Here is a 25,553-nt window from a genome sequence, read left to right on the forward strand (position 1 = left end):
GACTTCTGCTGCGGGGGTCCCTGCCTGCTTCCTCTGCCGGGCCACCCTTCTCCCTCCCACAGACATCCTGGGAGCCAGATGCTGTGGCCAGGAGACGCCCAGCAGACAAAAGAGGCTGAAAGGAGAGTGGGGCTGGGATGAGCAATGCCTGTGGGGCCTGGGCTCCCACCAGGCCAGGGAGTCTGGTGTCCCCTCAGGAGGCTGCTGGGATGGCCAGGGTTGGCAGCAGGAGTGCAGGTGAGGCTGGGCCAAGGACACGGTTATGCCCACTTGGTCCTCAGGACCCTGCTGGCCTCTCCTCCACCCGGGAAGGGAGCTGCTCCTTATCGCCTGCCCAACATGTGCACTCCGAGCGGCGCCTAAAGCCCAGATTATTTTAACAACTGTCCCTCACTCGTCACCTGTCCTGTTTGGAAAACAGCCCCTTTCTTGTTGCACAAAGAGAGGTTTCTCTGGCTTCCAGCAGTGCCGGGCGCTAATCTCCCTGCCTGGAACACGGGCGGGCGGTGGCGCGGTGTGTGGGTCCGCTGTGCTCTGTAAACACGACGCCCGAGCGCAGCAGTCATTGAGTTACGGCAGCACCCGTGCCAGGAGCAAGAGCCCAGCGTGCCCGCTGCCAACTGCAATTACCTCCCGCGTGCCAGCTGGGGCTTAACCCTTCGCCTGCCGTGGTGGACGGCACAGCTGAGAGCACACCAACCGCTCCAGGACCAGGGACCGTGGGGCCAGGAGCACTCGCCATAGCAACAGGGTGCTGAGCAGCCCTCAGGTTCCCATCCACCCTGGGAAGGGCCCGGGGAGTCCAGGGAACTAGCAAGGCCTCCAGCGGTCCTCCCGCTGGTCACGAAGTCTGAGAGCGGCAGGTATCCACCTGGCGTGCCCAGAGCAGGGAGGCTGCTGGCCTAGGAGGGGCTTGTGGTCCTCGGCAGGGCCCCGGGGTAGCAGCCGATGCCTGCTGACAGCTCTCTCCTCCCTGGCCCTCCCTCCCAGATGGCACATCTGGAGCCCACGCCTCCGCAGGCCTGGAGAGTGGGCGTAGCCCATGACGGAGGGCACAGCCCAGTCCTCGGCCCCGGCCCTCCCTGCCAGCCCTGCTTCTCTCTGCCCATCTGGAGCACACATCTGGCCAGGACCGGTGCCTAGCCACCCCCACCTTCCCAACCAATTACTACCTCCCCAAGGGGCTTCCTGGGCACCCTCGGTGCCTCCACCAGCCGGACTCCCATGGCCAGTTGGCAGCTCCTGGGGTGCTGCTGAGGGTCCAAGACCGACTTACCTTCGTGGGAGTGAGAGAACCAGACCTGGGTGGGGGCAGGGTGGGAGCCACGGTAGGCCTGCTCAGAGGGGGCAGAGGTGGGGCCGCTGGGATGTGTGGCAGCTGCTGAGCCCAGGCTGCTGGTGAGGAAGCTGCCCATGAAAGAGGAGGCCGGAGAATTTCCCATCAGGCGGCTGCTGGCTGTGGACACAGGGGCAGAGTGAGTCTGGGCAGCAGTTCTAGGTGCAGCCGTGGGCAGGACAGGGCAGCACCCACCACCAAGGAGCCCTCCTCCACAGGCACTTCCCAGGCCCCAAGCTCTCCAGGCCTCCATCTTCAAATATCCACAAAGTCAATGGCCGGAAAAGCGCCCTCACAGGCCCACACAGTCACATGCTCCTGAGCCTCCTCGTACCTCACTCAGGTGCCCTAGGACTGACGCCTTCCTGTGACTGTAAAGCCTTTGCCGCTATGACACCAGCACCAGCAATATCACCAACCATGCCACCTGCACCACCAACCTCCTCCACCACCACCACTGCTAATACCACCACCACCACCTGCACCTCCACCACCACCACCACCACCTCCACCACCACCACCAACCACACCACCTGCACCATCACACCACCTCCACCACCTCCACCAACCACACCACCTGCACCATCACACCACCTCCACCATCACACCACCATCACCTACCACGCCCCCTCCACCTCTACCACTATCACCTCCACCACCACCAACAACCACACCACCACCACCTCCATCTCCAACAACCACACCACCACCATCACCATTTACATAACCACATACCACCACAATCACCTCCTCCACTATTCCACCACCACCACGTCACCACCACCATTGCTGACCAGGTGCATTCAGGACCTGAGGGGAATAAACTGCCTTGCAGCCCTTCCCAGAGGCAGGGCACCCTGATGTCCTAGGCCACAGCAGCGGGTGTCCCAAAGCCTCTCTGATGTGGGTGCCCCTCGCAGAATGCTTTGGAAGGGTGAAAGTCCCAGGCCAGCCCTGTGGGTGCAAAGGTTTCCACACTCTCATGGGCAGCATGAGAGGCAGGGCCTTTCTCCAAAGGCGGGTCTTTATCCTTCTTCCCAGTCCAGTTAAATGACTAGCTATACAGGGGTGATCCAGTCCCAGGTGAGCAAGGGGAGGAACTGAGTCACAGGGAAGATGAGGTGGAAAGGACAGAGAGAGAACACAGCTATGTGGATCAGCTCTTAAGGTCCCTCAAGGCTGCTCAGGGTCAGGCCCTGGCTAGGCTGGCATTGAGCATCAGACAGCACTTGTCTGGGGCTTAGGCAGCGGCCAGAGACTTCCTGGGCCCAGCCAGCACTTGGCATCGCCCTGGGAAGCCGGGGAGCTCAGAAGACGGAGAACTGCTGGCTCTGGGCCAGCCTCTAGAGCCTGCCTGCCAGCCTGCCGCATCCTTTGCCCCCGGTCACCAGCGACCCTGCTCCCTCTGCCCAGGTCCAGCAGCAGGATGAGGCTGAGTCTCCCTAGTCGCCATGGCTACGGCTCATGTACACATAGGACACACATGCACAGAGTGCTCTGCGCGCAGGATGGCTTGGTGGGTGGTCTGGGCTGCGCTGCCGGCCCCACCCTGGCAGGGTACCCTGGCACCTTGCCACCTCCGTCCCTGGGCAGTGAGCCTGGCTTGGGCCGTCCCAGGGTTGAGAGGGGCGTGAGGAGGGACTCTGGGCACGGGGAGGTGGTGGGCTGGCCCAAGGTGAGTCAGGCCACTGCTTCCCGCCCAGGAGACAGGGGAACTGGTGAATTTGTGATGCCTCATTCTGCCTGGCTTGTCCTGGGAGCTTCCCAGACACTGGGTGACTCAGCAGAGAGGCAGCCAGGCCAGGAGAGGCGGGTGCCCCACGGGACCCTGGCAGCACTGTGCTTCTCCAGCTCCGGCCGGACGGCAGCTCCTTCACCCTGGCGCAAGAGGGCCGGGCAGCTGAGGGGCCTCTCCCATTCAAGGCCCCAGAGGAAGGGTCAGTGAGCGTGGTGGGGAGGGGGCTGCCAGGGCCTCTGCGAGGGGAGAGGAAGAGCAGGCCATAGGTGCCTGGGAGCCAGGGACTTCCCAGACCACAGGACTGGGACTGCCAGGGGCCCCCGCCAGACCACAGGCGTGTCCAGCCAGGGGAGGGGACTCGGGCTGGGAAGGGAAGTGTGGTCTCCCTGCCCTGCTCAGGACCCTGGGGGGCATGCCTGCAGGCTGAGTGTGGCCGCCCAGCTGCAGGCTCCCCGCCCGCCCAGGCCTTCCCGCCCCGGCCCTCCCAGGGAAGCCCCACCCACCCCTTCCTCCCCAGGATGGTGGGAAGCAACCAAGAGTCCAAAAGTCAGGTCTGGAGAAAAAATCTCTCCAGGCCCTCGGCCTGGGAACCCTGCACCTAGAGCGCCCCACACCGCAGGCAGACCCAGGGAAGCGGAGGCTCCGCAGCAGCCCCTCCCAAGGCTCCGAGGGGCAGCAGGAAACCATGCCACCGTCCACAGCCCCCTGGGGCCATCAGGGTGGGCCTGCTGGGTGGCCTGGGCCCCCCAAGCCAGAGTCCAGGATTGGGGTCTCAGGCCACCGTGCCTCCACCCAGAAGTGGGATCCTGGTCCTAGGAGGGGCTCTCGCTGATCTGATCCTCTGTTCACATGCCACTACAGGAGGGAGCCCACTGCTGGGACCTGGGGACTGCACTAGAGGCCAGCCAGCATTTCACCCTGGCTCCACAAGGGCAGGGAACACGCCAGTAACAGGCTGCACTTCCTGCTACGGCAGGAGACCACAGCTGGCCCCTCTAGACCAGGGCCCTCCTTGCTCCACACCAGCCTGTCTCCCAGGGTGGGACCCTCTAGGGGAGTCTCTTTACAACTGGCTTCCCTGAACCCATTAAGGCAGGGAGTCCTGCCCAGAACCTGGTGGCTGGGAGGCAGTGTCCTTCCTGGGCCTGGCCTCAGGTGGGGCCATCTGCTGGGGACCGTCACTCCTCTCTCCCCTTTCCTACTGAAGAAGGGTTGGGTCTCGCGTCCTCACCACAGAAAGGTCTCCATTTCACTAGAGTAGGTTCAAGAATAAAGCACAAGTAAGGACGCAGAGCCACCCGAGGCCCACTGCCCTCAGAAGGTAGCCGAGTGTCTCAGGTGCACACGCCTCTCCAGAGTCACAGGGAGTCGGATCCTGCCCTCATCCAGGCACAGGTGACCTGGGTACTGAGCCTGCCTGAGAGCCCCAGATATCTCCATACAGGGACCAGGTGGCCTTTTCCCCTGGAAACTGGCTGTAAGGGTGGCCGCTGCCAAGGGCTCTCACTCCCCGGCCAACAGGCCAGCACCTCAGGACGCCTGGGCGGGCACATCCTGCCTTACACACCCCCTGCCCCAGCACTGCCTCTCGCTGCACTGGGCCTGGGAGCAGATCCCACAGCACTCTCCTGGCGGGCAGCAAGCCTCCTGGGGTGAGGGCAGGGACCACTGACTCCTCGAGGCCGCCCAGGCACTGCACCCGTCTTGTCACCTCTAGCTCTAAGGACTTGGGTGGTGGCAGCACGCCCAACCAGCAGAGCTGTGGGCTGCCCCCTCCCCAGACCCTCCTCCTGACCAGTGGCCAACCCCAGACAGAACTGGTGCAGTGGCTGCCTGGGAGCCTGGTCAGCCGGGGCCCTGGCCAGCCCAGAGCTGCTGGCCAACTCTGGCCGGGAACTAGCCTGAAGGCTCCTTCCTGTCGGCAAAATCCTTGCCTACCAAGTGCTGTGCAGGAGGGGACAGCAGGAGCCCTGTGCAGTGGAGAGGGCTGAGGGGCTCTGTCCTGAGCCCCCTCTGGCCAGGACCCAGAAACTGGCACCAACTATGTTGGCACCTCCCCCGCCAGGCGCTTTACAGACCCGTATGCCTTAGGCCACCAGGGGCGTCCACCACAGGACTGAAAAGGGAACAGGAGGTGGGCCTGGGTCGCACGGCCCTACTGCCATGTTCAGTGGACCTGCTCACTCTGAGGCGGCGTGCTGGCCCCCTGGAGTGTGTCCAGGCCAGTGTCTTGGGTTCTCCCTGGCTCGTCACAGGAGTCCGGCACCCAAGGGCTTTCCCCGGAAAGGGACCTGAATGCGGCGGTATGGGCAGGCCACTGAGGCAGGCCATCTGTGCCTCACATCAGCCCCCACCAACTGACCCCTCTGCCCGGCTTGCAGCCCTGGATACAGGGCCGGCTCTGTCCCAGCTCCCGGCCACCTCAGCTCTGCCCAGGACACCACAGAGGCCTGGCCCGGGCGCCAGGCTGGCTGAGAAAACGGCTCCGGAAGCCAGCACGCCAGGAGGGCCGGCTGACACGCCTGGGTCGCTGGCACCTCGGGCGCAGCCCCATCCCTGGGGGCCGACTGTCCCATACCCAGGGCCGGCCGACCTGCACGGGAGACAAGTCACGCCCGGACCCCGCGCTACTCCAGGGCTGCCAGCAGCAGGAGGGCCGGGAGAAGAGCAGGCAGGGCTGGGCTGGGGTCCCCGGACACCCTGAGAATCTATGACCCTTCTGCCAGGCCCTTGACTAGAGGACCACTGCAGGGAGCAGCTGCCCACAGGAGGGGCCAAGGCACCGGCTGAGGCAGCAGCCGCGCCCAGGCAGGACGGGTGGGGGCTGGGTCTTCCTCCAGCCCCCCTGCTTGCCGGGCCCACCTGCCACAGCAGGGTGGCTGGAGGGTGCAGGTGGGCTCCACTGGAGCCATGTGCTGCTTGGGGAAGATGCCCGCCTGGGGGCCCCTGAGGAGCCAGCACACCAGGCTGGGCCAGGGCTCCGCTGGTCCCCCCGGCTCTTCCTCCAGGCAGCGGGCTCTGCAGCGAGACGCCAGCCGAGGCAGGCAGAGGGGTGGGGCAGAGCTCCGGGACAAGCATTTGTTTTGAGTTACGTGAGCCACTGACACAGCACCCTCCTTTCTGGAAACTGTGAAATGGGTTGTAAAAAAAAAAAAAACACGAGGCTCACTGAGATGAGATGGCGGCAGCTCCTGAGAAGCAAGTCCCTTCCAGGCTCTCAGGGCTCCTGTTGCTTCCGGAAGCCCAGCTGACGGGCTGCTGGCACGGGCCTCCCTGGCTCTGCGTCTGGCGGCTGCACCCGCCACCAGCGCCAGCTCCCACCCTCCCTCTCACACCCGCTCAGGCTCCCCTCTTCCCTCACACCAGCTTCCTGCTCCACCTCCCCCAATTCCCTGAAGGGTTGTTCAGGCACTGGGGACACCCAGCTCTGCCAGGCCCAGGGAAACTGTCCCTTGTTCTCCTCAGGGGACTCCAGGAGCTATGAGAGATGGTGTGGTGGGCAGCCTGAATGAGGGGGCATTGAAAGCTCCTTCCTGCTCAGAGCCAAGCCCACGGGGAGCAGAGGATCAGAGGAAGGACAGCACCCCCTCCCGCCCTGCCCCGCATTCCTCTCATTCCAGAGAATGGGAGGGAGGACATCCACCCCAGGCTTCCTTCGGGGATGCCTGGATGCAGGGAAAAAGGCTAGGTCCAGCCTGCTTGGAGGCAGGGGGAGGCATCTGACCATCTGGCTGCCCAGGAGGAGCAGGAGGGGCCACAGAAGAGGATGCCAGGCCTTGGTGGGCGGGCCACTTTGTAATCCTCACCTCGAACCAGGAAACTGGACACTGCTGTGAGGGAGGCCTTAGAGACGGTGACACACACCACCCAGGCAGGGACGCCCCCACACCACTGGATTCCACTGGTGGCCCCAGCAGACCACACGGGGGTGTGTGCTGTACACGTAGGCAGATCGAGGGTGGGCAGGCCCGTCTGAGCAAACCGGGAGGCTGAGGCAGGAGGATTGCAAGCTCCAGGCCAGCCTGGACGACTTAGTGAGACCCTTTCTCAAAATAAAACATAAAAATAAAAAGCACAGGATGCAGCTCAGTGGTAGAACACCCCTGGTTCAATCCTCAGCACAAACAAAACAGCCACCCCTGGACAGGGACTGTGTGTGAATTCACATGGGTGTGTCTCCAAGAGTGCACACTCGTCTCTGGGTGTGTCTGTGACTAGTGATGTGACGTGCACGTGCTCTAAGCGTGCACCCTCTGGGTGTGTAATAGGCTCCGGCTGGACGCACGTCTGGGGTCTGTGGCCACGGGGTACAAGCCGCAGTTGCCTCCACTCTTGGGCATGAGGGCAGATGGGCTAGGCAGGTTCTTGAAGAGGCTACTGCCCCAGGGTCAGGCCTCCACCTGCATAATCCCCTTACTGGCCGGGGCAGGCACTGGAAAGGCTCTGGGCCTGTCTGCCCACCTCATCTGCCTGCCATGGCCACAGGTGGTAGAGGGACGCCCACCTCCTGTCTCAAGTCTACCCCAGACTGCAGCCCAAGATCCCCTGCTTCCTGGGAGCCAGCCCTCTCCCGTACAGCCTCTCGGCCAGCTCTCTGGGCAGGAAGTGGCCTCGAGTCTTGTGGCCTCTGGAGAGCCAGCCACGTGGAGGGGTCCATCTCCCCTCTAACATAGGAAGCAGGACGGGCCTTCCCCAGGCTGAGAGCCCTCTTGAATCTTAGGCCCCCACAGGGGCAGCCTTCGTGGGTGGCCCTCAGCAGCCCACAGACCCTCTAGCTCTGGGCTGTCCCCGCCCTGAGTCTGAGCTGCAGCCACCAGGTGTCAGTCTGTGCAGCACCGCTCACCCCACGCACTGAGCCACTTCTGCCACCACAGCCACCGTCCCCAACTCCCCACAGGTGGCTGGAGAAGAGGAGGCTGAGCAGAGCCCAGCGAGAGAGGAACAGGAGGAAGGAGGGAGGTGGGAGGCAGGAAGGGCCTAGAACCACGGCTAGGGGTGGGGGAGGCCAAGAATGTGGACCAGTGGGCGTGGGATATAGGGCGGGGGTGGGAGTGTGTGAGCACATCCCTGGGAAGCCCCTCCACAGCCCAGCAGCACCTCCAAAGTCCCCATGGCCCAAAGGAAGCCCCTCTCAGGCCATAATAGGAAAGCTCTGTGGTTGCTGGGCCACCCAGCCCAGCCAGCATGGAAATGACTGGAGGCAGCCATGACAGGGACAGGCCAACCACCTCTGCCCAGAACTAATAAAAGAAAAGGAAAAATCACATCTACGCCTGGTTCTTATTAAAAGGGTAAATTTAGCTTTTGGCTAGGGCAGGGAGGCGGGGTGGCCAAGGCTCCCCACTGGGGCGGCCCTGGATTCCCTCCACCTCTCCGAGTGACTCAGAGTGTCCCCAGGGCGGGCAGGCGGGGTGTAGGGGCCGCCTGTCTTCCCTGGTCATCCCTTGCCTGTGTCCCTTGCTCCCTCCCCTGAACAGGCAGGTGGTCAGGACTTCCCCCAGCACAGGCAGGGTGTGGTAAGGTGGCTGTGGTGGGCCAGCACCCCCAGGATCTGCCCCCACAGCCGGGACGAGCACCCTACAGGCCAGCACACACGTCCTTCCCGCTGCCTAGAGGTGGGCCAGCAGCTGCATGTGGCCACACCGACCGAACGTCAGGTCTCATGCAATCAGCACTTGTGCACAGGAGTGCACAAGCACACACACACACTTCCACCCACACAGTGCACCACACAAAGGCACACCCAGGTTCACCTACCCAGGAGCACACAAGCGTGTGCAAACACACGACCCAGTGCAGGTCCACTGGAGGCTCTGGTCCAGCTTCGGGCACCCACCCTGCTCTCCTGCACCAGGTAGGACTCTCCATCTGCCCAGTGGACCACCTATGGTTCACTGACCCCTGCCCACAACCACACCAGGGTGATGTTGGCCCCAGGACTCAGAAGAGGATCCGGAGCCTGGGCAGCTGAGGAGTTAAGGAAGCGGAGACAAGGTGCAGGCCTGGGGCCCCCTGGGGTGGGCTCCCCACCCCCAATGCCCTCCAAGCAGATCCACCCAGCTGGGCCTGCCTGAAGGTGTGAGGCCTGCAGCCCTCTGTCACAAGTCTCGCACCTGGCCTGCAGCTGCAGCCAGAGCAGGGGGAGTCACAGCCCCCAGACCCTGGGTGCACACTCAGATCCTCGCCTGCCAACCCCACCCTTCTCGGGGGCCCACCTGGGCTGTGGCCCCAGCGCAGCTCCCTGGCCCAGGCCTCCTCAGTGGTCACCCAGCCCCACAGACACAAGGACCATTTCCAAGGCACCAAGAATTGGACAGACTCCGACCTCTTGCTTGCTGAGCCCACAGGCCTCTCGCTGCACAAAGTGCAGGGTTCCCTGCAGCTGGATGTCAGGGCTGGGTGCACCCTCCACAAGAGGCCAACGTGTCCTCCAGACACCTCACCTTGTACCCAGGCCAGCCTGCACAGGCCTGGGGCTATCTGAGGACCGGCCCAGGACACCTGGCAAGGCTCTGGCCCACACAGGCACCCCACACCCTGCACCCAGGTGGAACCGACGCTGGTCTGGGTCGGCTAGCTTAGACAGGCCGGGCAGCAGGCAGGGTCTGCTATGCTCGTGGTGGTCAGCGTTCTAGTCATGGGGTCAGTCACCACATCGGGCTAAGAGAGTGTTCTGGCCACTGTGAGGACTCACGCCAGCTCAGGAGCAGGACTGGCACCGGCACCTGACTCCCCAAATAGGCAGCACGCTGGGGGGCCAGGAGGAGCACTAGTCGGGTGAAGGGTGCTCCAGGTCGCTGTGCCAGTACCAGCGACCTGTCTTCACTTCCCAGCTAACTGCTTCAGGTGCAGCTGGCTCCAGTCACCCAGCGACTCACACTCCAGTGCTGCCCTTTCAAGGGGGACTCATTGCCCTTCCCAGACTTTCTTTCTCAATGCCCACCTCGCGCCCAGCCCAGCCACCCCTGAAAAGTGCTGTCTGGCCCCCTTCCCAGGGAAGCTTGCTCCCTGGAATCCCCCCGCCCACTTGGAGCCCTCTACTCAGCACCCAGCTGTGCATGCAACAGGCCAAACGGGCAGCTAGGCTCTGTGATGGGCAGCTGGGCTCTGTGATGAGGAGGGGTCCAGGCCAGCCCAGGGAGCAAGGAACTGGGCTCTGGGTAAGCAGGAGGGGAAGGAGCCAGGAAGAAAGACAAAGGCAGGGTCAAGGTCAGGGTGAGCCCCGTGGCCGGGGAGTGGGACGCCCCGGGCAAGGTGGCCAGAGGGAGACCCAGGCAGTGGCTGCCTGAGTCCAGCACTCCAGTCACCCAGCCTCTGGCGTCCCCACACCTGGAGACTCTGAGGGCCAGTGAGAGGCGCAGCCGGCACACACACAGCACGGGGTGAGCACCGAAGCCGGAAGTGCTGTGCAGCCGAGGGGCAGGGACAGAGCACAGGAGATGCCCCACTGACTGTTAGAGAACAGTGACGACTTCTCAAGAGAATGTGTCACTGTGCCTGGAAGCTGGGGACACCAGGACTCACACCTCCTCCCAGAGGCACCAGGATGACCTGCAGTGCTTTCCACGTAGGGACATGGGCACAGAGGCAGAGATGGCCGAGGCCGCACAGGGAGCCCACAGAGGGAGCACAGTGACGGCCACCTTTGTCTCCCCAGGAGGAGGGCATCCCAGGGCTTGCTCTCTGACTCAGGTGGCACTTGCAGAGGGGGCTCAGGGGTGAAGCGCTGGCCTGGCAGGTGTGAGGCCCTGGGTTCAAGCTCCAGAACTCCCAAGGACTGTATGCTTCAAGAGGAGGAGGACAGGGCTGGGCTGGGGTCCAGTGGCTGAGCGCTTGCCTTGCACATGAGGCATTGGGTTCCATCCTCCACACCACGTAAAAATAAATAAACAAATCAATAAAGGTACCATGTCCATGTCAACTAAAAGTAGAGAGAATGCGGAGAAGGAAAAGCTCAGCTTTCTCAGGTAGAAGTACGGTGTTTCTTGGAACTCCTATGAGCAGGATGGGGGCAAATTCTGGGATGGGCAAGTCACATCCCACCATGAGGAACCCCCAGGAAGAGGGCCTGCGGGCACCCAGGTGGGCTGCAGCTAACCAGCTAAGTGGGGCCCAGAGAGCAGCCTGTGTGGACCCTGTAGAGGACCTGACAGAGAAGACCTGCTGCCGGCCCACACTGCAGGGCTGGTCATGGCAAGGGGGTGCCTCACCAGTACAGAGGTGGCCACCAGGCAAGCAAATGACCTCACTGAGGTCTGCCACCTGGGGGTGGGCGGGAATGACAGGGGGTGTGAGGTGCAAGGCTGATCCCGGGTGGGGGCCCGAGGCTCAGGGCTGGGGCTGCCCGGAGAGAGTGAGATCCCTGGAAGCATCCCTCCCTGAACTCTTCAGAGTCTGCAGGCCCATGGCTGACCCTGGATACACAGTGACTCTCAGACCACCCTGATCCAACTGGCCTGGCTCAGGGTAGCTCCTGTCCCTCAGACATTGGGCCCAGGGTGGGCTAGAGCTACCTAGTGTCTGCCCCCAGAGCCTGGGTTGACCCAAGGGGGGTTGGGGAGCACCCTACTTGAGCAAGCAGCTGGCACGAAACACCTGGAGCAAGTGCTGCCCAGACCAGAGGGCACACCCCCTGGTTGTGCAAGCCACAGCGCGAGCCCTGAGCATTGTCCAGAGAGTGAAATTCAATCCCAGCTCATTCATTAGGGAGTCTCTGAATGCCCACACTGTGCCAGGGTCACCCACTCTTGCCCCAGGCCAGCTTGGAATCGGAAGAAGCCATGGGTGACCCATGTGCTCTGACCTGCACCCCTGGCCCTCAATCTTGCAGTGGGTCACAAGGACCTTTCGGCTGTTTGGGGGCCAACTTGCTCCACCCTCTGGCACAGGTGGGAACCTGCTTCCTGCAGAGGGTAAGACGATGCTCGGCCTGTGGTGGACACCAGTGCCCCGGGGCTGGGGGATGCCCTGCAAGTGTCAGGGGACCCCACATGGAGGGGAGGCCCAGAATGGCACCCTGGTGCAGCAGTGATGCGGGGTCAAGACAGGAGGGAGGATATGGGGTGCCAGGACACGCAGGGCAGTCTGGGCACATCCAGGGCCTGAGCTGGAACGGGCAGAGGAGGAGCGTTAGGGGTTTTCAGTGAGCTGCAGGTTTGGCCTGGCCACAGGATCCCCAGGGACATCTGCCCAGCCACTAGCCAGAGGGCAGGGTGGGCAGTTACAGCCACAAGAGAAGCAAGATGTCCCCCAACCTGTCCCTTTATGCAATCCTTCACACAGACTTGCTTCCATGAATGGACTGTGGCCGATGTGAGGGCCGCCACCCCGCAGGGAGGTTACAGACAGGCTGGTTTCCGGCTGCCAGGTGGTGCACCGCTGACCAGGGGCCTGTGGGCAGGCACTGTCTCCAGCCGCAGCCAGCAAAAACCTGAGGCCCACGATGGCCAGGAACCAGCTCTAGAGGGGACCCCACAGTTGAACCTGGAGATGCCCACAGCCCCGGCCAACAAGGAGTCCCAGATTCTTGACCCACAGAAAGTGTGAAATTAGCATCTACCATTTCAACCACTGAATTTGGGGAAAATCTGACATACGGCAATAGCTAACTACAACAGAGAAGAGACAGCACACGGGTGGTTTACAGCCCTTCCGAGAGCCCAGAGAGGAGGTGGAACCTTCAGGAAGGCAAGGGGAGCTCCCGGGCGAGGGGAGATGGTGACCCGGGGACAAGGTCTGCACAAGTCAGAAATGCAGACTCGGGCGTGAAGACTCCCAAGCCCTGCTCTGGCCAGCAGGTCCCAAGTGCCACTGAGTCCTGAGCGCTGCGTGGAAAAGCAGCCAGCTCTGTGGGGCACACTCGCCCGCCCTGTCCAGGCTATCTGGCCTTCGAAGGAGGGTCTCCTGGTCCATCTCCCACCCAAGGGCCCGCTGGAGTTGGTAAGCTGGACTTCTGCTCAGCATTTACCACTAATTCTGCACCGTGTGTGGAGGATGTGGAGCCTGGTGTGTGGTTTCCTGGTTTTCTTTGGTTTCGGCTGTATACACATGGACTGAGGGATTTCTCAGGGTTAGCCTAAAGATGCATTACAATTCAATTTAGATTTAATTTTAACATTAATTTAAAGCCAATTAAAAGCTTATTTTTAGGATACCCAAAGGAATGCCACGAGTCGCAAAAAGGGGACTGGCTTCTAGGCAAACTGCCCACGAGGTGCCCTGCTGGCTTGAGATGGTCATGGCGCACAGTGGGGCTGCCAATGGAGGGGCAATAGAATCAGCTTCTCCTTCCTGCACAGGGCAAGGGTGGCCAAGCACCCCAAGGCTGGTCCACAGGCCAGGGACAGAGGGGTCTGCTCTTATGCTCCTAAGCCTCACTGCGCCCAGGCTGGGGGCCCAGTTCCACCTCCTACCTGCCAGGCCTGGTGGACTGGTGGAGAGAGAGGGCCTAGGCCATGTCAGGCTAAGCACAAATGCTTTCTGCATCAGGGCCAGCCATGGGCCAGGGACAGGGACGGGGAGAGTTAACAGGGAAGAATGACACGGTCCTGGAGAGAAGGGCAGCGAGGAGCTTGTGGGAAAGGTCCTCACTGCAATGTGCAGGCTCTGGGTGGGGGGTCTACACAGCAAAGGATTGGACACGCAGGGCTGTGACCAACAGAAGCTCTGGGGACTATGGCAGGACTCGCTTAGAGCTAACAAGGCAGACTGGTAGGGGAGCTGCCAGAGGGCCTGAAGTCGGGGACGACTTGCAGGGGGTGACACATCCTATACCAGCCACCACCTGGCCACCCTGCCCCCTTTCTGCATAGGCACCTGGGTCTGTGGGTTCGGGACCACCATGGGCTCCAAGGCACAGGGCAGAGGGGGAGGCTGTCAAGGACAGGAAGGAGCTGCTGAGGAAGGAGCCAGTCCCAGACGTGACCCCTCCCATCCACAGAGTCCACGTCCTTCCCGGGGTCCTCCCCAAGCCTCTCTCTCAGTGGCCTGGACTAGCCACAGCTCTGAGCCCTGCTGCCTGCAGGGCAGGGTCTGGCTGCTGCAGGAAAGGGGAGATGCTCCCTCAGGCGCCATGGGGCACACCCATGATGGCCAGGCCCGCAGCCTGGAGCCCGGAGAGGGGAGGTGTGCACATGCAGGGGGCACAGAGGAGAAGGCCTCTCCGTGCCCACCCAGGACCAGCCCTCCAGCGCTCACACTCAAGCCAACACGGGGTGGCTCCAGAAGCAACCCTCCTGAGGAGCCCACCCAACACCCGGAAGCTGTGCAGGGCTGTATCTGCCCCAGGACACAAGGAACCCAGGTCTGACTCACAGCCTCCCCTCTCCAGGGGACACGGGCAGCTGCTGCCCTCCTGCCCTCCTGCCCTCCCCAGTTCCTGCTCTACTGCCAGGGGCTCCAGGAACTGTAGGCCAGCCCCACCCCAGGGAGGGCCAGGACCCTCTTGCCAATCGCATCAAACTTGTCATAGCATGCTCAAGGACAGCATGGACAGAGGGTGGTGAGGCGGCTAGGCTCTGGCACCCAAGATTCCTAGTTCCATGGTCGGAGCAGTTCCAAAGCCTCAGAGCCTGGAAACAGACACTGAAGAGGGGGTCCCCTCTATCTCCTCTGGGTGGCCAAGGGTCAAGGGGATGCCCAGGCTACCTGTGTGGGTCCAGCCAGCTCAAGTGGGCTCCTGGATCATATCCCAGGTGACAGGGAAGGCCAGCAGGGCCCACAAGGGGCAGGCGCCAATGCTTGGTCTGTGTCCCAGTTCCACAAAGCCCTCTGGCAGGTGGAAGACCAAGTCTCAGGGAGAGGCCACCACACTGACCCCGCCAGGTGCTGTGCAGAGCCCGGGCCTGCAGGAGACAGACCCAGGTCTACAAAGCACGACAGTGTGCAGGGCCTGAGGAGGAAGCCAGCACAAGGCCATGTCAGAGGGCAGGAAGGGCGAATCCCCAGGCGTGCACCCTTGGGAACTGTGTCCTGACTGTCCCCTGCTGGTCAGGCCCCGTGTCAGTCTGATCACTGCCCCTGCCCCTGCGGGCACCCACGGCCACCCTAGTAGGGACTGCTCTCCCAGGGCCCCTCCTCACCTGCCCACACCCTGTGGCCCCGATGAAGTCACTGGCTTTTGTCCCTGATCATAGGTGCCCTGCTCCCACTGGAGCCTGGGCATGAGATGGACAGACACCACCCTGGCCGCCATGCCAGGGCCCAGTGGAGCCATGGGGGGCAGTGTCTCTCCAGAGGGAATGGTCCCCTCCTGCTCTCCAGCCTGGGCCACTGGCACCCCTGTGTCCAGCAGCGCGTGGGGCTCCAAGAGGAGGAAACGGCTCAGCCTGCAACCTGCTCAGCTCTCACACCCACCTTTTAAATGCCAAGCACACCACCCAGACCCATGCAGACAACCGAGGGTTCCGAGGTGTGCCGACCTAGCCCTGCCCCCCGAGACCAGCAGAGGATGCCACCAGTGGGCTCCCCAAGCCTTGGAGGGGCAGGCGCCTCCATCTCCCAGGAAAGGACCAGAGTCAGGCTCCAGTGCAGAGGCTGGTGGTCCCTGGGCTGATTATTCATCTTCCTCCTTTCCAGCAGGGGAAACACCAAACAGGGCTTCACATCGCTGGTTCTCCACCTGTGGCCCTTGGTGGCTTGGGGCAGAGGGAGCCCAGCCAATGGTGTGGCCCAGCCCTGGGAGCTGTGATGGGACAGGAGGACACACCCAGACTCAGGACCCAGCCGCTCCACAGCAAAGTTGGCCCAGTGTGGGGGAAGGGCACTGGCCTAAGCACACTGGTCAGGTTGGTTGGACAGTGGCCCCTGCAAGGCCTCATGGGACAGTCCTGTATATGCAGTAGGGGTCAGGGGGACAGAAGAGGGGCAGAAGGGGGGCAGGTCCAGAAGGCTCTGCTTCCCAGGAAAGCTCCACTGGACATAAGACGTGAGAGTAGGGAGGCAGCCGTGTGGACAGTGGAGTGGGGTGGAACACGTTCAGGGTCGGGAGGCCTGTGGACTGCCACCTGCATTACCTCACCTGAGGGCTCAAAGCAATGTGCCACCAGGCTCCTTGACCCACTGCGGGTCAGAAATCTGGGTGGGGCCCAGGCACTGTGGCTTCAGAGGCCACCCAGGGGAGTGCTGGGGCAGGGTCCCAGAAGAGACCCCGCAAGGGGGCAGAGAAAGTGTCTGGTGACAGATGAGGTGGAGGCATAGGTGGCTGGGCATGTGGCAGAGGATGTGGGGTGGCTGAGAGTGTGGGACTATCAGGGACAACAGAAAGAAAAGGACAGGGGGCAGGCGGTGGCCAGTGGCAGAGGCCAGGACTACAGAGCTAAGGTTAGGTGCAGAGGACTGGGGCTGAGGAGCAGGAGGGAGGGAGGCAGAGCGAAGTGCAGGGTCAGGTGGGGGGCTTTTCTGGGTCCAGTGGCTGGGCCTGGGGCGGGTGCAGGGCTAGCTAGGGTGGGGAGTTGGTCAGGTACCTGGCAGGGGGATGGGCTCTCCCAATGAGTTTGGATTGGACCTGACATGGGAAATCTCAGTGCAGAGCAGGAGCTCAGGAGGGGGCAAGGAGAGGTCACCGGGGGTGGGCAGCCTGTCAGCAGGGAGGCCACCTGGGTTGTGCCTCAGGATCACTGAGGACCCACAGCCCTGCTCCCTCCAGCAGGCACCAGGAGCCAAAGGACAGAGCAGGTGACAGGAAGCCCTGAAGGAACAGGCCCCTTCCCATCTCTGGCCAGGCTGGCTCTGCCAGGGCTGCGGAATGTGGCTCCCTGGGGCCAGTATGAGCCGGCACAAGTATGAGCCTGCATGTGAGTGTGTGCAGCCACGGACTGCCACCTCTGTCCCCTGGGCACACACGAGCTCCAGCAGCTCACTGCTGGCTGTGATAGGGCCGGTGGCTGGCACCGCCGTGTCAAGGTCTACAGGTGGGCCTTCGCTCCACCAAGGGGACACAGCATGGCCATCCGCAGCACGACCCCTTGCCCACACCCACCATGGTTCCCCACCCCGAGCTTGTGTTCCTTGGGTCTCTGGTCCCTAACTGTCCTCCCAGCCTGCCCTCTCCTTCCTGAACCCACTCCCCCAGCTCTGCTCCCGGCATGCAGACCAGAGGGCTTGGCTCTTCTGGCTCTGGGATGCAGAGTCCATGCCACTCCTTCCTTGGACCTGCTGGACCCGCTGGCAGAAGCCAGCCCTGGGCACCACAGAAGGACAGGCGGGAAGGGCGTCTAAACAGGACCGGGCTTTTCCAGGGGATGATGGCAGGCCAGTGTGTTTCCTACTGAATACCCTAAGGATTCCTGTTGGCCAGGATCACTGAGGACCCTGGTGCCTCGACGAAAGCACTGCTCCCCAGGTCACCCTCTGTCTCAGGGACCCAGCAACTGCCCAGAGGCCTCCATGGGAAGAACGCCCACTCTGCTGCCCTCCCTCATTTCTGGAATTTTCCCTCAGAAAACCAAGTCCTTGCACCAAGGGCGGGAGGGTACTCCCTCCTCCGACTCCAGGCGGGCAGTGGGCCCTCCACCAGTGCAGGGAAGCAGCAAGGGCCCCGCCAGCCCCTCAGCCTCTTCTGGCAAAGACACTGGAGTCTTTGTTGGGGGAGGAGCCCAGTCCACCTGTTTACTTCCCCTAGGTCAGAATGAAGACAAGACCTGGTGGCTGGTCCGATCTGGAACCCAATCACAGGGACAGCTGCAGCACCAGCCTGTGAACGCTGCCCGCTGGCTCCAGGTTGGGGGCTACACACCTCCCAGCCAGGCCAAGGCCCACTGCAGACCCCATGTGGACCTGCTAACCAGGGCCTAGCGCTCCCTGCCCGGAGCCCACCACCACCTCTCCTGAGCCCACCCGGCACCCACCCGTCCCCAGAGCTTGTGGTGGCAGCTGCTCGCAGGGACACGGGCGGCAGTGATATTATATATTACGACAAACAGGGGCAGCCCACTGACAAATAGGCCTGCGTGATCTAAACGGTATATTATCCCATAAAAACGTCAGCAGGCAGAGCGACAGAGCCAAAGCGGAGCACCGCCCCACGCCCGAGGCCCCCAGGCCGGTCCTTCCCAGCGCAGCCCAGCTGCTGTGGGTCGACTTTCTAGTCATTGCCCGCTGGCTGTGATTTTGTATTTTGCCTGTTACACTGTGCCTGTGGTTGGGGGATATGAGGTCCCAGAGGTTAATGGGGATGAGTGAACCCAGGGGCCTGCTCCCTGCGGACGGGGACACCCGGCAGAGGAAGTCACCCGCTTGCTCACACAGGGCACGTGCACTGCACCCCAAAGCCCTCTGCAGTGTATCTGCAAAGCAAGAAGAGACCGTCTGGGTCTATGCAAGGAGAATGCAGGGCAGGAGGCTGCCCGGGAGCTGAGGGTTTCAGAACCTCCTCTGAGAGGTCAGGATCAGTCAGTGGGCCTCCAGAGGGGCCGGAGGCGGCCCGTCCTGGGGACAGCTTCTTTGGAAATCTCCACCTCATTTTTGGAGTGCTGATGGTAAGACAGGGAGTTACTTTGTTTCAGGGTATTAGGCATAAGAGCCCGGGCATCTCCAGGGACGCCTCAGCGGGTGGCCCTCTGCCACCAGGTAGAGCCCCTGCACCCCTCCTATGCTAGCTCCTATGGGTGCACACCAGCTCCCCACAGAAGGCTGTTCCCAAAGAGGGCCCTGGGCACAGACTGAGCTCAGGGGCTGGTAAGAGTCTCCTGTGGACTTCGGTCTGGACAAGCAAGCAGCAGCTGCCAGTGTCCAGGGCATGGAGGGGCAGCTCACGGTTCCCGGGGCCTATATTCCCAAATTTGTGGTAGGAAGGAAGCCAGGTGGGACCCAGAAGCCTCGGAGGGGGAAGGGCAAGGGGGCACTGGGAGTGATGACCAAGGTCCCTTTCGCCTGCCTGCTGGGAAAGCACTTATTCCCAGTGGTACTGGCCGAATTCTATCTGTGCTTGGGAATTCCCATAGTAGGGGCACAGAATGTCCCAGGCTCGAACCCTGGAGCTGGACCAAAGCATTCTGGGAAATGTAGTCCTTAGGGAGTTAGGCGGGCCAGGAGATTTGCCAGAGTGTTTAGTTAGGGAACAGCCCAGGAAGAAGAGAGAGCAAAGGGGGCTACCTGACCCCAATATCAAGAGTGGAAGTTTAAAATTCCTGGGAAAAGCTGCATTTAAACATCTGCTGCCTGGTTCTAGCCTCAGATAATACCCACAGTGGGTTTTCTGAACAAGTTCTGAAGCTCTTATTTTGATGGGGAGACCTGGGAACTCCCCAGGGAGGAGGGACCCGGACCAAATTTTCCAAGGTGAAAGAAGCATCCAGTGTCCCTCATTCCTGCTCTCCTCTGGCTGGGACCTGCAGAGAGAGAGAGAGTGGGGGGCGTGATGGGGGAGGGTGCCCACAGGACTGGGTGCTACCTGCCGGCCTGGGCCTCCAGGAGAGGCTGCGGCACATCCTGAGTGCTTGCCCATTATTTACGCTCACAGCTTGCTCTGATGACATATGTAAGTTGACAGCGAACATCCTATCAACTTGCTGGAGTGTATCTTGATTGTTAAAACACACTCTTAAAGGTGTACTATCATTTATCAAATTAAAATAGCCGTACCTTGCTTGTTCCATCCTCCCCAATAAACCCCCAGCAGCCTTCCTCCTCCTCTGGCCTCCTGGGCATCCTGCCCTAGCACTGGGCCCTGTTCCTCAAGGGAGGATGCCCCTGTTGCCAGGGACCCTGTCCTTGCACCCCCTCCCCACCCTGCCCCGGGCTAGGGCAAGACCACTAATCGCCAAGAAGTGACAAACGCCAGAAGCCCCACCAATTAAATTTAAACTCATGCAAAGCTCAGTGGCTAGTAAATTATTATTTTTATTAGCTTGAACCAAGTTCCCGTAAGAGAGAAAGTCAACTTGCTCCCATGAATGGCTCTTGTATAATTTATTTAACTCTGTGCTCTTTGCCAAAGCCTGGAATATTTTTAGCTCGTTCTGTTGTTGGATTTGGCTTTTTTATGTGTGTTTCTGAAGGGTATTTTTAGCCTCATCCATGTTATCCTAACAACCTCCTATGCGTTTTGTCCTGTCTGTATGGGCTGCTGAACCCTGTCTCGCAGGGAGACAAGGGGGATTTCTAAGAATAACCGGGGAGTGTTTGGGGTGCGTGTGTTCAGGGAGAGGTGCTGTTTGCCAGGGCGGCTCCCTGCCTCCCTCCCTAAATCGCCCTGTTGCTCACATGACCTGGATATTCCTATAGAACACCCGGGTGTCCTTACAGGAATAATCAGACGTGGTGGCAGCACAGCCCCACGGAGAAAAAACCCACATTCCAAAAACGGCTGCAGCGGGCGGGCCAGGCCACCACAGCTGGCCCAGTCCTCAGCCGCCAGATTCCCGGAGCCCCGCGGCTCCGCTGGGCACGGCGGCAGCTTTGCTGTCTGGCTCTGTCACTGATGGAGCAGGGTGGGTAGAGGCTTCAGAAAGTAGCTCTTTTCACACCTACTTAATGTTGGTAACTGCCGCAGAGACACTCCATCCTGTCATAGAGTTAATGAGGTATTTACGAAAATGTATTTTTTTTCTTTACAAAAAAAAAAAAAAAACCCACGTGACGAGGGAGGGGGAACCTTTGATGGGGTCTTTTCACACTAGGAAATTATCTTTTTTTTCTCTACGGGGCGAGGCGGGGTCTTTTGGTGGTTTTGATTTTATTTATTTTCCAGACGGGCCACCTGAAGCACTTTTAGCAGGAAGGAGGCTGCAGCTCCCGCCAGAACGAAGTCCAGCCCAGGGCACCTGGCTGCCTAGGCCCAGGCAATTCACACCCCAGACAAGAGAAGGGACAGGAAGGGGAATCCAAGACCATTAAAACCACTCCATGAAACAGCCTGGTGGCAGAGCCCCCACCGAGGAGGGTGTTGGGAGGACAGGATAGGATCCTACACAGCCCGGAGGGGGAGGGGCAGGGACAAACTCGGCTCTCCGGGCTTCTCCCCCTGCCTGGGCTACCCCTCCGCCCAAAGGCAAGCTCCCCAATCGCTGCAGGCAGTAGCTGATGAGAAATCTGGGGCTGGATTTTGTTGACTCCCCTACCCTTTTTTTTGCCCCCCACCCCCAATTTCACAGCTTTGCCTCCAGACCATCTGTATTAGAGACAAAATCTAACACCGCACTAAAAATAATGGTTCCAAACATTTTAATTGCACCTCTTGGTGACAAGGTTACTGGAACAGCACTTTACCATAAAACCCTACAGTCTGAGTATAAAGCCACCAGCACTTTCATTTTTGGAAAAAACAATGGAAAGAGCCCTGCAGCACAGTGTCCCCCTGGAGTCCCACAGGCTGAGAGTGTGAAAGTGCTGAGTGGGAACAGAGAAAGGTAGCCGGCAGGGAGACCCTCAGTCCAGTCTGGGCGGCCCTGCCAGGCCAGGCAGGTGGGGAGAGGGACCAGTGGAGGCAAGGCCTGCATCCCTAAAGGTTGGATCCTCTGCCTGCTGGGACACTCTTCCCCAGCATTTTTCTTCTTACTGTTCAGTCGGTGCAGGGAGAGCGGGCTGGCTGCTGCATCCCTGACCTGCAGAACAAGGCCATCACAGAAATGCGAAGAAAGTCCGCCCAACTGGCCGTTTGGAAACCCACGCACGAGATGCAAAAACAAATTGTTTAACTTGATTACACTCTTTTCCCTCCTGGATCCTATGGAGCTACAGACTAAAGCAAAGGGATCCCGGGTATAACTCCTTTTCTAAGAATACATGTATCAAAATTTTAAAGCTAATACCATATCCGGGCTCTTGGTGATTGCAAACAGCTTTCCACTGCATGCCGCACAGCCAGGCTCCCACCACAAACAGGTCGGACATCTCCAAGCACTGTCGGTCCCTCGGGTCCCCAAGGGAGTAGAAACTGGGCCTCCAGGAACAGGGGACACATGGCCCTCCAGCCCCTAAAGAGGAAGCCCTGAGAGACCTCCAGCGCCCTCTAGGGCCCCCCATGCATGGGGGAAGCAGGGAAGGTTTGGGGTCAAGCAACCGCAACACAGGATGCAGGCCAGCAGGGCCCAGTGCAATCTCTCACAACCCTCTGCAGCCTGCACTCCAAGAACCACGTGGTTAAACTTAGAATGAGCAAGACAAAGGTCCAGGCCACCCTACCACGCGCCCACCTGACTGGGTGTTGCCTAGGTCTGGAAATAAGGGCAAAAAGGGGAATGGCGGCTGACGGAGAGCTGGCAGGGCTGTGGGTTGGTGGATGGGGTCAGGAAGCAGCAGTGACCCGAAGTGATGGGGAACAGGGTCCGGTCTGGTCTCCCCAGGTTGCATGGCCCTGGCCGACCTGGGCACTGCTGTGAAAGCCTTGGTGTCAGGGGCCGTCCTCTCTGGTGCTGTGACCTGCCAGGCTAGAGGGCACTGCATATTGGAGGGGGGAGGGCAAATGCTCCCTTCCCATCCCCCAATCCCAAGGCTAAGCCTCTCCCGACACACAGCAGGGGCCACAGCCTTGCAGCCAGAAGCAGGAGCTGGCAAGGAAGCTGGGGAACTGTCCTTGCCTTTACCACAATCCCCTCTCTAGCTGCCCTAGTGGGTCCTGAGCTGGGTAGGCAGCATCTCAGCACAGGGGCAGGAAGAGACACTTAATAACCACAGAGACAGCAGGAATATATTTTTAAATCATCAATTGCTTGGGCAAGTCCCTTTCCTCTTTCCAGTTATAAATCTAGAGGAAGAAAAAGGGATAGAAAGAAAGAAGAGCAAAGGAGAGAAAAGGGCAGCCTGGAGGAAGGCTCTAACAGGACAGCAAGTTGCCAGTGCCAGGCTGACCCACAGGGAGCCCTGAGCCCGCAGCTCTGAATAGCCTTTTGCCGTTAATGCTAGCCGCCCGTTAGTAATTGAGCAATTTCGAGTTTGTTTTTTTTTTTTTTTTTTTTTTTTTTTAAAGGAAATGTACGTTTTGCTTTTTGACTGCCCTCCCTTCCGACGTTTCCCTTCTAGCCCGGTCTTTGCCATCCGTTTTAATCCACACACTAATTGTAATCCCATTAAAGCAGATATAATTTTATTAGTATTCACAGTTCATCAAGCTAGCAATAATAACTGTTACTGCCAATTTTTTTTTTAAAAGCAGCAAACATTTCTGATGTTTAGAACAAACTGTAAACAAAAGCAAGCCACCCTGCGTGGTGACCCAGAGGGTCCCCCGCACAGCCTCTCGCACTTCGACAAACTCCGAGGGAGAGGGCCAGTGACCTCCGCGGAGTGGGGCGCGGAGTTCCAACGCCCTTCCCCTGCATCCTCCCTCGTCGTTAATATTGGCGACCCTGGGTCTCCGGAGGCCTGTGGGCTCTGGCAAGGGCAGACCCTTTAGGGTGGGGACTCGAAGGGACAGAAGCGCAGACGCCCCTCCGGGCTCCACCGGTGCCGCCCTAGGCTCTCTCCTCTTGGCGCAAACTCGCCGCGCGCACTCGCCTGCACCGAAATCCCCAGCGTAGCGCGGCGCAGCTCGGCGCTGCCCTCCCCGGGCGCGGGTTGCTCGGCTGGCCGCACTCTGGCCACGCTTTGTCCGGCTTTAGCAGGATACCAGAGGCACTTGTTAAAGCAAATGCATCCCCTGCAAACCCATTCTCGCCCTGACACTTCAAGGCTTTATATAGAAACAGGATTTGATCGTCTTACACCAGCCGTCCCCATTAGCGCTAGCCCCGCGCACACCGCCCTAATCCGCGGGCCGGGCGCGCCCGGGCCCCCTCCCCCAGCTGCACAGCCGTTTTGTTCCCGCAGAAAGCTCCTTGCTGTCCCAGCCCCGGAGCGTCCCGAGGAGGTGAATGCAGAATGCAGAAAAGGGGTTTCCGCGGAATTTAGTTGTGCAGGAAGGGGTGGGGGAGGGTGGCCAGAAGCGGAAGGCTTTATTTTTATCCGACTAGAGGGCTGCCCTCCCTCCAAGACCCCGGGGGAGACCCCGGGAAAGGACGCAGTAAACTGTGAGGACCCGGCTCCTGGACTAGCAGGACTCGCGGCCCTCTCTGTGCAGGGCAGGGAAATGAAAGCAGAGCTTCGTAAACTGCTCGGAGGAGCGGAGGGGCGGGCACCCATTCGACTCTCGAACTCGAACGTTCCAACTCAACTCCCACTGAGCCTCCCGTCCCGCACCCGCCCAGGGGCACTGACCTGTATGTGAAGCCATGGGCAGCGGCGACGGGAAGTACTTCCCCGGCTGGAAATGCGCGGGGGGCTGAGTGGCGGGCCCGGCCGGGGCGAGACGAGCGGCGGCGGCGCTGCGGTGGCCCAGGCTCCCGCGCTCGGACAGCAGATGAGGCGGCGGCGCGAAGTCGCGGCCATCCATGCCGGGCCCGGGCCCCGGCCCCGACCCGCTGCCGCCTCCCGGGAGCAGCGCGGCCGGGGCCCGGGGGCGGCTCGGCGCGCGGGTGGCGCGCGGGCGGCGCGGAGGAGGCGGCGTCTGGGGTCACCGGCGGCAGGAGTAGCGGGGCCGGTCAGCACGCGGGCGGACTGGGCTTCTCGGCTGGCGGCCGCGCATCGAGCTGGCGGCCGCCGTGCAGGTCCATGGTCTGTGAAGGCAAGCAGAGGAGACTTGGTGAATCGGGGGCTCCGCTCGCCCGGGGGTCCCCGCCCCACCCGTCGCCCTCCCCCCGCCCTGGCCGGAGTCGTAGCCAGGCCGGGCAGCGGGGGACCCCAGCGCTCGGCGCGTCTTTCTGCCGCACACGCGCGCGCGCGCCGGGCCACCCGGGTCGCCCAGTGCCAGGGTCCCCGCGCATACACGCACCATCCCGACCGCGTTTGGCCTGAAAGAGCCAGGGGCAACCCGACCGCGCTGCGCGCTGCTTCCCCTTTACGTCCCCGCGCGTCCCTGCGGCTAGGGCGCCGTGTTGAAGAGGCTGCTGGCTCCGCTGGGTGATAAAAACCCAAATCTGCGAAGCCATCACGCACACTCGCGCGCGCACACACACACACACACACACTCACACGCACACCCTCTCCCCTCCCCCGCTGCCCAAAGGTGTCTCGGAGGAAAAGGCCTGGGGTCCACGCTCTCATTTTTCCTCTCTCCCGTCATTCCGAGGTCCAGCTTTTACTGCATTCCGCTTAACCGAATAACCATGCTAATTAAGCGAGTAATTTTATTGATTGTAACTCAAGAGTTTTTTTATAACCTTCCTTTTCTCCCCTCTCCCATCCCCCCATGCGTCTTTCAGTCCATTCTTTTGAATCTGTCGCCCCCCCAACCCAACGGGACCGGCCCCCGCCCCCCAACACCGTGCCAGGATCCCGAGCCGGCTCCCCAGAGCCTCGGGCTGCCGCGAACGCCACCGGCATCACCTGGGCCGCCACGCCGCAGTGCCCGGCCTGCTGTCCCCGAGCTGGGAGCTTCCTGGCGAGGCTGGAACAATCACCCCGCCCCCCAATCAAATTCGCCCAAGATCTTCCTCTGCGGATTGGGGGCTCTGAGGGGGATGCTTTGAGAGTCGAAAATTGTTTTCTTTCAGCCTCCCAAATCGG

The 25,553-nt window shown here is 61.1% G+C and overlaps 1 protein-coding gene across 4 annotated transcripts in view; it reads right to left on the bottom strand.

The window, feature by feature from the left end:
- Positions 1 to 25,553, bottom strand: part of Bahcc1 (BAH domain and coiled-coil containing 1) — a 60,838-nt gene that overhangs the window by 32,224 nt on the left and 3,061 nt on the right. For 2 of the 4 annotated variants that reach the window (XM_047545106.1, XM_047545103.1), the window contains exons 2-3: positions 24,207 to 24,604; positions 1,277 to 1,456 (exon numbers count right to left, since the gene is read on the bottom strand). In XM_047545106.1, the coding sequence (XP_047401062.1) occupies positions 1,277 to 1,456; positions 24,207 to 24,381 (355 nt within the window). In that variant the 5' untranslated portion in view covers positions 24,382 to 24,604. Of the gene's footprint in view, positions 1 to 1,276; positions 1,457 to 24,206; positions 24,605 to 24,819; positions 24,972 to 25,373; positions 25,503 to 25,553 lie in introns of those variants that run through there. The other 2 variants (XM_047545104.1, XM_047545105.1) reach the window with 2 other exon arrangements.

This window comes from Sciurus carolinensis, chromosome 3, assembly GCF_902686445.1.
Source record: "Sciurus carolinensis chromosome 3, mSciCar1.2, whole genome shotgun sequence".
Taxonomy (NCBI): Eukaryota; Metazoa; Chordata; class Mammalia; order Rodentia; family Sciuridae; genus Sciurus; species Sciurus carolinensis.